Below are 15,508 nucleotides of genomic sequence, written 5' to 3'. Positions count from 1 at the left end.
AGCTACAAGTTTTCACCTGTCCAGGATATGTGGGTAGTGGGGACAGTGGTCACACACTTTCTTGTGTCTGTAGGTCATCTTTCTAGAGACAACTCCCCTACGGAACGTACTAGCCCAACTTTTCCAACGTCCAGGGGCCACTTCAGCAATATACCACCTCTCAGAAGCAGAAGCAATAAGCATCTTGCGTGGGGAGTGACACCAAGGACAAAAACCGTACGGAGATACAGAATCCGCACCAGAAATCAGAAGAGGCAGGCAGCTTCGGAATCGCAGGCTGACCTGTAAGACCCACAGCATAGTGACAACAGCTATAAAGCTGGAGCCTGGGCCTTGTGAGATTCCCCAGCTCGTCTCCACAGCCAGCCAAGCCCAGCCAGGCTAAGCCATCACCTTACCTGCGAAAGGAACCGGGGCGTCTTTGTCCAGGGCTACCAGCGGTGGGTCCAAAATGACTGTGTCATTGTTCTCAGTAATGACTCCATGATACGATGTCTCGATCCATGGCTTGTGCTTGTTGACTATGGGGGGGAAAAAAAAGATTGACATTTAAGATCGTCATTTGAATAACAAATCCATAATAATAATATTAATATTGTATATTTATCCAATCGTAGGCTCTCATTCAACCACCATAGAGCATGTGAAGTCTCATTTTATAGCCAAGGAGGCTCCAGAGAATTAAAGAGAGAGGGGCGACAGCTCACTCCAGGCACACTGAAAGTAAGGCCAGCACCGAGACACAAACACGGGTTGTGGCTGTAAAAGGTCATGGACCGTTTACCTTACCACAACCCCATTATTTCTATTTCTGGATGCCCCGTATAGATATTGTCAAAAATGGATTAAAAGCTTTCATTCTCAAAAACTACCATCTATTAATAGATGTTTCAGAGTTTAAGTCCATGATCAATCAACAGACTAACAGATTATGGCTGTGTGCTAGGATTTCTAACCTTATTTCTGACTTAAGCCTAATATGATCCACAATTAGAAACTGGTACTGCATCCCATATACATACATGTACATGTAAGTACCAACATATCAGTAAAGATATAACAAACATTTGAATATTTCCTGATCACTTACTGGTTGAATTGTGTCCCCCAAAACATAGGTTGGGGTCCTAACCTCCAGTACCTTGAAATATGACTTATTTGGAAATAGGGTCTTTATGGAGGTAATCAAGTTACAATGAGGCCATTAGGGCAGGACCTAATCTAAAATGACTGGTGTCCTTATAAAAAGGGAAAATTTCAACACAGGGACAAGACATGAGCATAAGGAGAACGCCATGGGAAGACTGGAGTTGTGCTGTCACAAGCCAAGAAACCACCAGCAGCCAGGAGAGAGCATTCTGAGCAAGTATGGCCCTGCTGACAACCTGATTTCAGACTTCTGGCCTCTAGAACTGTGAGACAATACATTTCCGTTTTTCTCAGCCACCTCGTCTGTGGTACTTTGTTAAGGCAGCCCTAGAAAATGAATACAAGATACTTATAGTCAACAGTGGCTAATAAAGGGTACAGAATTACAGTGGGACGTGTCCTTATGGGTGTACTATTTCTGTGTGAGAATCTTAACTGATGAATATTCCATTTCTGCCAATTCCATCGCCTTGATTTGGTGCTGGCCCCACTGTCTTCTATCCAGATAGCAGCCATGACTGGTCTTCCAGTAAGAAGTCTTGCCCCACCCTAATTCACCCTCCACACTGGCATGCTGAGTGAACTTTCTAAAATATTCATCGGTTTACTCAGCTGTGAGTGCCTCGGTTTGACCTTTTATTCCCCACGTAACCGCAGGTGCAGGGACCTATGCCTTGCTATTCTCAGGTACTTTGGAAACAAAATGACAGGTTAGAGGGAGCTCTAGAATAATCAAAGGATAGGATCCTGATGCCAAGCCTCACCCTGCTTCACAGTTTAAAAGTGTCATCACACACATAATGCTCCACACGACGACCCGAGAGGTGGATGTGATTATTATAAAGCAATGAAGACACTACTTCCACAGGTGTGACTTTCCAAGATGACCACAGCATTAATAACTAATAGTTGAGAAAATCAAAAACTCTTCCATTCTTCATATCCAAAAAGCACGCGCGCACACACACACAAACACACACACACACACACACACACACACTCATATTATATGTTATACACATTCTAATATATAATACCCATTATAATATATATACATGTTTTATTACATATTTTTTTCAGTAAACATGGCTAAGCAAGAGCTTCTAGATTTGAGAACAGCCTCACTGCAATGGCTCCTGTGCCCTTAACCCGAGCCACCTTTTTGCTCCTTCCCACCGATTCCACAGCAATTATGAACTAACCCAGAGGTAGTTTAGTGGGGCAGGGACCTATGCCTGGCTATTCTCAAGTCTTGTCCCCTGATGTCCATTTCTGCTGATTGAATCATTCCCAGGGCAGACAGCAGCTCTGTCTATGGCAGGTCTGAAAGGGGCCGCATACTCATCCATGCTCACTTGTTGGTATTTAATCCAGTGCTTCATTATGGACCCAAAATAATGACAGCCACCTGGGCTGTCCCCACACTCCTCTGCTCTTTTATTAGCCATCACCACAAATGCAATGTAAATAATTTGCAGCTGTTGAAGGAAATAAGCTTTTTTCCCCTTTCATTAAAGCTACGGGCCTATTCATTAGAAATGTGGCCAGAGGATGTGCCAGGAGCTCACCCAGCGTTTCAGATTCATTGCGCCACTTGGCTCAGTGGCAGACCACAGAATCCAGTCACAGTTGCGGGGTTTCAGCCACGGCTTAGCCACTTCAGGGCTGGTCCTTTGCAAACCAGTTGGCCACAAAGACTTTTTACTCTCTCACCTGCAAAATGGGGACTATAACACCACTCACAGGGTTGTCGTGTCATTCAGATGGGCTGGGCACACACTCTAATGTCCACCAGCCTGCTCTCTGGGCGGTGACAGTGTCTGCAGGAGAGGTGATTAGAGACCTTAAAGTTGAGGTTCTGCTCCCTCTTAGTGGGAACGGGCTTCTTTCCTTCTATCTACAGGCCTGCCTCTCTTTGCTCCTATCACTACTACAGCTATTTGAATGCCTATCATATATTAGACATTTTACAAACAGTCATTAATCCTCACAACAACTTTATTAGTATCTCATTTTGCAGATAGGAACTGAGGCTCAGAAGGGTTTAAATGTTCCCATTTTGGAAAATATGAATGTTAACATCCCTAAAATGTTCTCATTTCTTTCCCACTTTATTTATATATATTTTTAAATCCTCACATAAGGACATACATGTTTTTTATCCTCACCGAGGATATGTTTTTATTGATTTTAAAGAGAGAGGAAGGGAGAGGTGGGGAGAGAGAAACATCGATTGGCTGCCTCTTGTACATGCCCTGACCTGGGATGGAACCTATAAATCCAATCCTCAGGATTGCAAAACCAATAGCTTAAATTTACATTATTTTGACTATGAAGATATCATAGATGGCTGAGCCAAGTATTTTGCAAGCATTACTTTTCCTTCTTACTGGTCCAACAGTTGTTCCAAGGACAACGTTCCCTGTAACCAGACCAACTGGATTCTTGATTCTTTTGCTCCATCAGATGAACAAATCACACTCCATTTGAACTTGCATTATATATAAAACCAGCCTCTTTTGCATATTATTTTGTTTTCTGAACCTCATGTCTCTTTATTGCTACTGAGTTATGAAACACAGAATTTCTTCCCCACATCCCAACCATATAGCTTTCTAATCATTCCATCTATTACTCATTCTTCATTTTAAAAATGGAGATAATTACTTCATAGGAATGTTATAAAAATTACATGTAATCATTTATGCAAATGAAGTACCCCCAGACCAATAGGCATTCAAATTCTCTCATGTCCCCTAGCTCATCTCATGCTTCTGAGTAGCTCAAGTGTGGCCTTGCACTCTCCGAGGTATTTAGCCCAGCTTCATTCATTCAACAAGTATTTATGGAGGTGCCTCAAATATGTAAAGACAGTTTAAGTGTTGGGAGTAACATGGGGGAAAGTCCCTGAAAAAACATGTGATAAAATTTAACATCTATTCATAATTAAAACTACTGGAAAATAAGGAATAGAAGGGAACTTCCTCAGTCGGATAAAGAACGTTTATGAAAATCTGTAGCAAACATCATGCTTAATGGTTAAAGAGTGAAAGCTTTCTTCCCAGAAGCAAGAAGAATACAAGCATGCCCACTCTTATCTTGTGGTATACTACTCACATTGGACTAAAAGTTCTAACTCGTGCAATAAGGTAAGAAAAATCAGGCTGGAAATTAAAATGGTTTTTAGTTGCAGAGAACATGATCAGCAATGAAGGAAATTCTATGAAATCTCCTAAAATGCTACTAGAACTAGAGAGTAAGTTTAAGAAGGTCACAGTATAAAAAGTTAATCAGTTGTATTAAAATTCACTAGCAGCGAACAATTGAAAATTTACATTAATACTAATGTGATAGCATAAAAAACATGAAACACTTCAGAATAACTTTCACCAAATACAAGATCGGTACAATGAAAACTCTAAAACATTGCAGAGAGAATTTAAAGACGATCTGGAACAGTCTTAATGAAGTGTTCATGATTTGGAAGATTCAAATAGGTAAGATGTAAATGTTCCCATAATTGAGCTATAGGGTCAATGCAAATCAAAATAAAAGTAGAATTTTGTTAAGGAATAAACTACTTTTATTTTTTAATGGAAATTAAAAAGACTTGCTATCACCAAAACAATTTTTAAAATGAAGAGCAAAGTTGGAGGTCTTACACTACCTGATTTTAAGAGTTATTATAATGCTACCCTAATGAAGAGAGTTTGCTATTGACATGAAGATGGACTTATAATAAAAAGAAGGAATACAGAGTGAAGAAACAGACACACATACATAATGGCCAATTGATTTCTGACAAAGTTTCCAAGATAATTCAATGGAGGAAAAGGATGGTCTTGCCATTAAATGCTGCTGGAAAAATGAGACTGATATCCAAAATTACTTTTTTTCAATCCTACTGCACAATCATATACAGAAATCAGCTCTACATGGATTTTGGTCCTAAACACAGGAATTAAAATGATAAAAGAAAGCATAGGAAAAAAATATTAATACCTTGGGTGAGGCAAAGATTTGAAGGGGCAAAATAAGCGTGAACCATAAAAGATAAAATTGATACCTAAAAATTATAAATATCTAATTTTTGAAAAACACACTTAGAAAATATTGTTAAAACCACAGACTGGAAGAAAATATTTGCAAAACATAACTCATAAAGGATTTTTACCCATACATATAAAGAACTCTTGCAGCTCAATAATAAGACAAATAATCTGTCTAAAATGGCAAAAAAAAATGAGCAGACCTGTCACCAAAGTAAATATATGAACAGCAAATAAGAACAAGAATAATGCTCAACATTAATCGTCTTCAAGGATATGCAAACCCACAATGGGATAACAGCACCCCTCCGCTGAATGGTTAAAATAAGACTGGCAATCCCAAGTTCTGATGACAATGCTAAGCAACTGGTCCGTTTGCTGGTAAGAATGTAAAAGAAGACATTTTGGAAAATATTTGAGCACTTTGGAAAATAGTTCAGCAATTTCTTGTAAAATGACTCAGCAATTCCATTCCTAGAATCTATCCAAGAGAACCGAAAACATAAATTACACAAGACTTGTATGTAAATGTTTGTAGAATCTTTATTCAAAATAGTGCCAAGCTGGAAACTAAAATGGCCATCAACTAGTGAAAGGATAAACAAATGTCAATATGTTCCTATAATGGACACACATTCAGCAATCAAAATAAATCAACTATTGATTCATACAACAAAGAGGATGAATACCCAAAGCATTTTGCTGGTGAAATGAAGTGAAAGAAGTCAGATACAAAAGACTACATGCTGTTTGATGACATTCATATGACATTCTAAAAAATGCCAAAGGATAAGGACAGATAACGGATCAGTAGTTGCTAGGGTCTGGGGGTGGGGTATGCTTGTAAATGGGCTCAAAGGAACTTTCTAAGATGCTGGAACTGTCCCGCATCTTTTTATTGTTGTTGTCCTGCCTCTGGATTGTGGTGATGGGTACACCTGTCTGCCTTTGTCAAACTTATCAATTTGACATTTCAAAATTTTATTATGTGTGAGTAATACCTCAATTAATATGGGGCAAGAATAAAGTCCTCATTCTCAAGAGACTCTCAGACTAGAGAGGGATCCATGATAAGGAAATCATATAATGAAAACCTATGCATGGTATGAGGTCAGTAAGAAGAGGAAAAGCACCAACCCAGATGGTTATCCAGGATTACTTCCTGGAAAAAGTAGATTATAAGTCATGAGCAATAGGAATTAACCAAGGATAAAGGATGTGGAGGATCCCAGAAAGAGGAACATGCATAGGCACAGGCCCAATAGTAAAAGCACCTGGTTCACCATGGGGGGAAATGTGAACAGATCCATTTGGCTGGAGAACAAAGTTTGAAGGGCAAAGCCAGCCAAGAGGCTTGATTGATAGGTAGCATGTGCATCACCCAGGGTTCACTGGCATGCACAGAATCATCCAGCGACACTTCCAAACCCTGGCTTCACGGAACACTCGAGAACTATCTCCTTTCCAGAGAGAAGCAATAGGTGTTGACCCTGTGGCTTAGCTGTTATTTCTTATTTAATCAGTTCCCTCGCCTGACAAATGTTTTCCCTTTTTGTTCCAAGAGATGGAAGCCAATCAGTTCATGCTTTGCTCCATTTAGATATAACTTCAGAACTGACTTCTTCAATTCTTCACAAGATAATATCCCTCTTTGCTACAACTCTTCTTGAGCCTGCGCGCTGTCATATCCTGCCCCCTTAACACTGCTTTTTGACTCTGTCTTGTCTTTTTCTCTGTGATGCGTCAGTATCTAGAAAATGCCTGTGCTCACACAGAAGAAACACAGTGTGATATTTCTGCTCCACTTATGGAGAAATTAGATCTCCCACCCAACGTGCCTTTAACTAAAGCACAGACGCATTCCTGGGAGCACACCTTGGCTCTCTTCTCTTGGCTCCCACCTCTGAAAAGGCGCATTAATACTCAATGCAAGCATCAGGGCCACGTGGCCGATGGTTTACCCTTTGAATCTTTCTACTTTCATCCTGGAGTTGACCCTCTGGCCATTGTTAGCTCCTTGATCCTCAGAACTCCAATATTTCTCCCTGGGTAAAGTAAACTGTGAGTAAAAACATGCTGTACTGACTGCAAAATGCTCTAGTGAGGTGAACTACACCCTAGTAAAGAGGTCATTCTAGACATTAGGCTGGTCCTTACCCTGTCATGCCCAACTCCCCCATCTAACCCGAGCCCCTGGTAGAGCTGTGTAGACCAGTGTGACATCTAACTCATGAAGAAAATGATGCGTAGAGTAGGCTAGGCCAGCTGCTTAGAGATTTAAATTTTCATGTAAGAGACCCAGAAATTATAATTTGCTTGGTGACGGGCACGTGAGAAAAAAGTTCAGAAGGAGTTGTGACTGGCATTTGTGCAATTATCAGGCAAGGTTTGGGGGAAGCTGAGAAGCCATGAAAATCAGAGGAAGCTAATCTACCAGGAGACAGAGAAGCTGAGAGCCAGCACGCAGAGAGAAGAGAAGCACCTGAGCAGCTGCAGCAGTGCTGGAGGCTCCCACTCCTGCTTTCCAACCAGGCCCCGCTCACCCTTCATGGGCGTGTCAGCCTGCCATGGGTGTCGGCAGTTGCCAAGGGCAGCCTCTCACTAGTTCTTCTCACAACCACCAGTTACAAAAATGTGTACTAGTTTGAGTGGGTGTCTGTTCTTGCTATAAGGTGATTCCTAACTACAATAATTATACTAGCACTTTTTAAGTCATTCTATTTCCTGCTTCAGAGTGAGTGTGGGAGTGGCCTGTATAGGTGAGTGGTAAGCCTGCTAAAAGCAAAGCTGATCCTACACGCCCCTGCCTGGGATCCAGCAGCAACTCTCTGCCCTCGACCACAAGATCAGGTGAAGCCACCAAAAGACTTCAACTCCCCCGATTTCCCGTGCCTTTGCCTTCATGGTGACATCTAATTCCTCTCCTCTAATTCCTTCCAGAGTCATCTCCAGCCCCACCTCCTCCACTTTTCTCCTCTGCGCCCCAACGTCACCCTGTACTGCCTGCTCTCACTGCTATTAGCTGTTCCCTGTACCTCTCTCCCATGGAACTGTGAGCCCTCTAGAGGGGAAGGCAGCATCCTAGGTGTGATGATGTCCACAGGTCCCAATACAGTGACCAGCACATTGATACATGAGCTGAGCACACCTTTCCTTGCTGGCACCTGTAATGCCTGAAGCAATTAGCAGCACTTTGATTCCAAGGAGCAGGTATTCTTACATTACCCAAGTAGAAAAAGGGCACGCCTCCCAAATCATAGGGTGACATTTGCCATCACTTAATTAGAGGCAATGTATATCTCTTGCTAACGGTACCAATTAGAGAGTTTTAAATACAAATTCCATGTGTGTGACTCACATATGCAAAGATTCACAGAAAATGAGGGTTACATTGTACTGTTTTAATTGGGTGGAAAAGCTCTTGAGGAAAAGATGACCGAGTCATTAATCCTTAGCTGCTTGGTAGGTGCTTTCAGTGAGGATGGAACATTGCTTTCCTTCCCTTCCTCCCTCCTTTTCCTCTATCCATTTATCCATCAATCCTAATTTTTCTTTCTTTCTTCCTGTCTCTTTCTATTCATAAACACTCACCTGTTGGAAGCCTAGGGATGAACCATGAGCCATTATCATTGGGTGCTGGCATCGGGGCCAGGAGGAGAGCCAGGAAGGATTGAGCACTGGGGGTTGTGCAATCTTACAAAAGTGAGATTTTCAGTTGTCTCTACTCAAGGGTAGATCTGGGTAAAGCCAATCGCCCAAAGCTTGCTCTAAGACAGACCCTGAAGTTGGGTGTGGGGTATACTGTGCTCAGTGTCATAGGGCTGTCACTAGGTAAGCAACTGTGTAAACAGGGTGTCCTAGCTGAGTCTTTCAATTCTTCCCGGATCTCTGCTCTCTCTCCTCTATAAAATGGAGGTAAAACCATCCCCCAGGGTTGTTGGGGAGAAGATAAAATGAGACCCTGAGTCAGAGCTGACTCTGTGGTGACCAGCACCTCATATGTCCCCAGCAAAGGCATGTTGATTCTGAACCTCCACACGCACAGGTTGGGGTGAGAACCCACATGGGACCCAGAGTGCCCAGATAGGCAATGCCCAAGTCAACCAATACAGGTGTTGGTAGGCGAAAGATCTAGGCTTCATATCCAGGGTCTGGGAAGATTATATTAAATCTGTGAAGGTTAGGAGCCATTCAGTAAAAGATCATTTAGAATATGAAAGGGGGAAGGGGGGGCTGTGATGGTTTAATGTTCTCATTTAGTTGCAAGAACCAGCCCATTTTTCCACACAAAATGTCTTACCTATTGAACAACGTTATTGGAGTGAAGTGTGCACTAAATTGTTATATCTATAATTCCTCAAGATTGTTATTACTTCAGTATCTCATACTTCACTGCATTTTAAACATCTTAACCCCTAAAACCAGCACTAACTTACTTTAGAATTTATGCTACTAAATGTAATTGTCTAAAACTCTTTCCGTAATTGCATTGTTCAACCACTACATAATGAATCAGGTACAGCCACTCCTGAGGGCCTACTCTGTGCCAGGCTTTAGAGTTGTGATCTCATTAAATCCTCACTACTACCCCTGTGAGAGGAAAGCATAGGCTCATTTTCATGGATGAGGTTATGGGGGCCCAGGGAACTTAAGGAAATCATAGAATGTCATGGTCCAAAGGAAAAAACTGAGATCCCATCCCACTTGGTAATTCTTGCCCCTGAGCAGAGGTCAGTGCAACAGCACATACTTGTTTCCATTTCCTATGGGTTAAGCCTTGGAGCAAGTGCTCTGAGGGGACACAAGGAGACAAAAAGCCATGACTAAGACCAACTGAAGAACAGGGTTTTCCAGAGAAACAGAATCAATAGGAGGGAGATAGAGATAGAGATGAGATGGAGACGGAGACAGAGACAGAGACAGATCAACATTCATTCACATATCCTATATAATAAAGATGTAATATGCAGCCCTAACAGGTTTGGCTCAGTGAATAGAGCACAGGCCTGCGGACTGAAGGGTCCCAGGTTCGATTCCGGTCAAGGGCATATACCTTGGTTGCAGGCACATCCCCAGTAGGAGGTGTGCAGGAGGCAGCTGATCGATGTTTCTCTCTCATCGATGTTTCTAACTCTCTCTCTCCCTTCCTCTCTGTAAAAATCAATAAAATATATTTTAAAAATTTTTTAAAAAGAAAAAAAAAAGATGTAATATGCAAATGGTCGCTACGTAAGGACCGACCCTGTAATGACCAGATCAAGGATCAGCAGGAGGGTGGGGCAGCAAGCTACAAGCAGGCAGCCATGGAGAGCTACAGGAGGGGGCAGGGTAGCAAGCTATGAGAGCTACAGGAGGGCGGGGCAGTGGCAGAGAGCTACTGCAGGGCGGCAGCGAGCTACAGGCGAGCTACTGGCACACGGATTCGTGTGCAGGGCTACTAGTGTGTGTGTGTGTGTGTGTGTGTGTGTGTGTATAGTATATGGTATATATATAAAGGAATTGGCTCACCCCTAGCAATGGGCAAGGAGACACCTGTTTGGTGATATCGCTCTGATATCAATCAGGGGCAAAGCAGATGTACAGTCCTTAGTCCATCCTAGCTTGAACTAGCTTGAACTCTCTATACCAGGGGTGGGCAAACTTTTTGACTCGAGGGCCACAATGGGTTCTTAAACTGGACCGGAGGGCCGGAACAAAAGCATGGATGGAGTGTTTGTGTGAACTAATATAAATTCAAAGTAAACATCATTACATAAAAGGGTACAGTCTTTTTTTTTTTTTTTTTAGTTTTATTCATTTCAAACGGCCGGCCCGCGGGCCGTAGTTCGCCCACGGCTGCTCTAGACTCATCCTCTCTGGGGTTTTCCAGACACATAAAAAAATAAAGGCATTGGCTCACACAATCATGGGGGGAGGTGAGGGCTGGCAAATCTGAATCTGTGGGGCAGCCTGCAGACTGAATGCTCAGGCAGGAGTTGATGCTGCAGTTGAGGCAGAATTTCTTCTTTTCTAAGAAAACCCAGTTTTTGCTCTTAAAACCTTTCAACTGATCAGAGAAGGCTGCGCACGTTATTGAGGGTAATCTCTTTTATGTGAAATCAATTGAGTGAAGATGTTAACCACATCTCCAGAATACCTTCACGGCAACACCAGATTAGTGAGTAACTAGGTACTATAACCTAACCAAATTGGCAAATAAAACTAACCATCACACCCATCCAGGAATCTTTTAAAATGCTGTATTCAAAATAGGTGAGAAGATTTGATGCGATGGTGTAAATTCCTTTTAACCTCAGACAGAAACACCATCTTTTTGTTTCTCTCCTGGTAAACTAATAAATAAAGCCTTTGTGGTATGTGCTATCAGCTTTGTTCTAGAGGGTAGCAAATGTGTGATACATTTTTATTGTAAATTCCATTTCATGCCTTAGATCCCAAGATGTTCAGAATGACGAATGGCAATTATCTGGTTTACAGTATATTCACTGCAAAATGTTCACCTGCTTCTCAATGCTTCAGGAAGAAAGCACTGGCAGGCCAATTTCACTTCTTATTTATGTGGACTGTTATCTGCATGTCTCCAGCCCTGGCTCCTTCCTGGGAAGTTGTGGAATATCAGAGGGAGAAGATGGGCAAAAAAAGCCTTCCCTCCACCAAAAATTACACAATCATAATAAAGCTGCAAGCCATCCTCACAATCAGCCCTGAGCATCTGGCTAGCAGACAAGATGGTTCTATTTACATTCAATGTCTGCACCCCCACCTGCTCAGCTCAGCTCAGGCACCAGTGACTTAGGGAAGCATTCTCTGAGCCTCCGCTCCTCTCTCCTTAAACACATACCCCAGACTGAATCAGGTCTCTCTTCTTATTCTCCCATAGCCCCCCTGACTATCCTTAAGGTCTACACTGGGCTGGAAATACACTTCTGTGTCTTTCCTCTATGTTTTCTGTGTCTGTACCTCTAAGCCTTGTACAACAGTTCTCAAAGTAAACCCAGGGATTCTTGAGGATCCCTGAGACTTAGTAGTTTTATTTTCATAAAAGTACTAAGATACTACTTGCTTTCTTTGTTCTCATTCTCTTTGGGGTTTTCCAGAGGCTATAGAACATGATATCACAACAGATTGAATGCAGAAGCAGATACGAGAATGCCACCGTCTTATACTAAGGTAGAGATTTGCAGAAGATGTAAAACAATGGTACTCTCCTCACTATTTTTTAATTTCTATAATGTAGCTATTTTAAACAAAAGTCTGTTATTCTTGTCGATATGCAATGGATTTATTACAATTTTAACCAAATTAATATATATTTAAAATATTTTATTAGCTTTAATTAATGCAACATAGCAATAGGTATAATCCACACACACACACACAAACAAAAAACAAAAAAACAACAACAACACTCTTTGGCATTGTTAATGATGTCTAAGGGCCTTAAGGGATTCTGAGACAAAAAAAAAAGTTTGCTATATGACCTAGCAAAGGACTTACAACATAGTACATACTACTATTGCAGGAAGAAAGAGAAAGGGCGTGCATGGAGAGAACAAAGAGACAGAGGGGAGGGAGGGATACCTAAAGCTGTCAAGGCTAAACTCACAGTCACTTCTTAGATTCAACTCAGTTGGGGGAAAGTCAATTGATGTGGTGGCAATATCAGTCCTTTCTCTGGTTCTGGTTGTGAAAGAAAAGCAACCGGTTGACTGAACGGCTTGCACACCGATGGTTGAGATATCATGTAGGTAAAAGAGCCTCTGATTCTTTTGTAGAAAGAAAGAGGATCATCTTCTCTTGCTGTGTGAACTTGAGCGCATGCTATCAAGAGAATAATTGTCTGAAATCACAGTCCTTATATCTCTTGCAACCTGGTTGGAGAAACCGCCATAAAAAGAAATAAACTTCATAAATCATTCCTGCAAAAGGCACCAAAGGTTAAAAGCATCATGATGAATTTCTGAAATAAATCTGTGCTCTGAATTTTCAGAGTGTTTGGGAGGCAACCAGGGTGTCTCAAAAGAGAAATCATGATCTTAGAGATTTTAAAGGGTAACACCATTGTTTAAGGTGTCAATTTCTGCTAGAGGTAAACAGACTAGGGATTTGACAGCTGGAAGATTCTCTCCGTGCTTATGGCTTCCTTCCCAAAGAGATGCATGAGATCGGATCTCTGATCTCACCAGTTCTAGGTGTGAGGCCTGGCACATGATAGGTGCTCAGCAAATGTGCGTTAAATGAATGAATGTGCTCTTACTGCGTGTGCCAATTATCTGCGCAAAGACCTGTGTACACCGATTCTTCCCCAAATATAAATTCTCTTCACTTTGATTTCTGGTTTGAACATATTTACTTCTGATGGACATTTTACTTTCGATTGACCAAGAGAATTTTGTTTTCAATGTACACCAATACCATTTCTAGAAATAACTGAACGAGGAATAAACAGGGAAAACAAAGAGGATGGATGGACAGAGTCCATGAAGGAAACCGGCCCAAGCTAAGCTCTGGCCTGGAACAGTGTAGCATGTAACAGAAGAATTCCACGAAATTGAAAAGGTCCCAGGAGGAAAAGTAACTCCTGACTCATGAAATCAGATTGTCACAGGGCATTTGGATGGGGAACAAGACATGCTTATTATCAGCAGCAAAGCACACAAATATATTAGCAATTGGCTGATTTAGGGTTGGGAGAGTCTAAAAGATTCTTATGAATACAGAATGATACATGAAGTTAATTATGCAGAGCTCATTATATTGGATTTAAGATGAGTATCATATCATTGATAGTGTATTATTTAGTGTGCCATATATTAGTGAAAACTTGATATTTACAAAAATGTTTATATGTTAATTCTCAACATCATTTTCTCCTTTTTTAAAAAACTAGGATTGAATTTCTCTAGTGATGCCTCCTCCCATTGGACATTTTCCCAGGAACTCATTCTATTTCCCAAAGGGCATGGGTAAGGATTTTGGAGGGGAGGGAGAGGGAGAGGAAGGGAAAGGAGAGAAGAGGAGAAAAGGGAAAGGGAAGGGAGGGGAAAGGAAGGGAGGGCAGGGGAGAGAAAGCATGGATAAGGACATAATGTTTCTTACTGTTATATCTTGGGCCTAAAAAGCTTGGAAATGGTTTTTGAGACAGATTGTAATCATAATGCAGCAAACCTTCACGACTTTGTCCTGGAATTCTGGAATCCCTTGACTTACTAGGTTATTCCATGACTGTGGGGATCAGTGATGGTGGGCATTCATCAAGTGTGTAATGAACTTGATTGACAGTGTATTTGCATGGTGGTCATTTCACTACCATCCTCTAGGATTTTCCAGTGCACCCGGCCAACAGAATTCTTGGGCACACTCAAGTTTCCCTAGATGCAGCTCCTGGCTTTGTGAGAAAGGCAGGGCAAGAATGTTCAGCTTTTGAATACAAGTGAGTTACCTGCTCTTTTCTTAAAGATGAGTCCCCTCAGGTATAATTTATCATTCCCATTCAAATGTCCAGGAAACCCTCACCTCTGGCTGCCATTTGAAAACAGAAAGTAACTTTTATTTCCTTCCCCGGCCTGTTCCTCACCTAATGTCACCATCTCAGAAAATGGCACCATTGTTGCTGTTCAAGAAAACCCCTGGAGACACCTTGATTCCTGCCTTTCCATAACTTAACAGTCTCTCCACATCAACACATAATCCCTCAGTCATTTCTACATCAACCTAACAGAATGTGGAACTTCTCTTCCTCTCACCTGCTAACATCCCATTCCCAGCCAACACCACCCCTTGCCTGAAACTCTGTAAGAACCTTTTCATTAGCCTCCATGTTTCCACTCATCCCCTACAATCCCTTTTCCATAAAGCTTCCAGAACGATGGTTTCAAGAAGAAAATCTGATCATAAAGCAGGCCATGGGCATTTCTGCTTCGACCGTCTCCAGCTGCCCATCCCATTTAGAATCAGTTTTAAACTTCTTCCCATTGTCTGTGAGACTCACTCCCAACTCACCCCCACCGCATTTCCTCACCCACTATGGTCTAACCACACTAGTTTCCATTTCACTACGCAAATTCACCAAGCTCAGTCTTACCTTGGGGTGTCTGTTTCCTCTGTCTGGAATTCTCGCCCCCCCCCCACCCCTATCCCATGCCTAGTTCCTTCTCATCATTCAGCCCACAGCTCAGATTTCAAAGAACCTCTTCCTGAAGACCTCATCTGAAGTATCTTCTCCTTACCCCAACTGCTATTCCACTTGCATTCTTTTCATTACAATGATCACACCTAAAATTACCTTTTGCAAGTCTTGACTTTGTTAT

The 15,508-nt window shown here is 41.8% G+C and overlaps 1 protein-coding gene and 1 pseudogene across 1 annotated transcript in view; one reads left to right on the top strand and one right to left on the bottom strand.

Annotated features, from left to right (window-relative positions):
- CLSTN2 (calsyntenin 2) overlaps positions 1–15,508 on the bottom strand; it is a 536,533-nt gene that overhangs the window by 322,956 nt on the left and 198,069 nt on the right. The window contains exon 2 of the mRNA XM_006083760.3: positions 399–521. Coding sequence (XP_006083822.1) covers positions 399–521 — 123 coding nt within the window. The remainder of the gene's footprint in view (positions 1–398; positions 522–15,508) is intronic.
- Positions 10,704–10,821, top strand: LOC111824939 (annotated as a pseudogene).

This window comes from Myotis lucifugus, unplaced genomic scaffold (assembly GCF_000147115.1).
Source record: "Myotis lucifugus unplaced genomic scaffold, Myoluc2.0 scaffold_8, whole genome shotgun sequence".
Classification (NCBI taxonomy): domain Eukaryota; kingdom Metazoa; phylum Chordata; class Mammalia; order Chiroptera; family Vespertilionidae; genus Myotis; species Myotis lucifugus.
The sequence above is the reverse complement of the archived record's forward strand: the minus strand, read 5'-3'. Positions and strand labels throughout refer to the sequence as shown.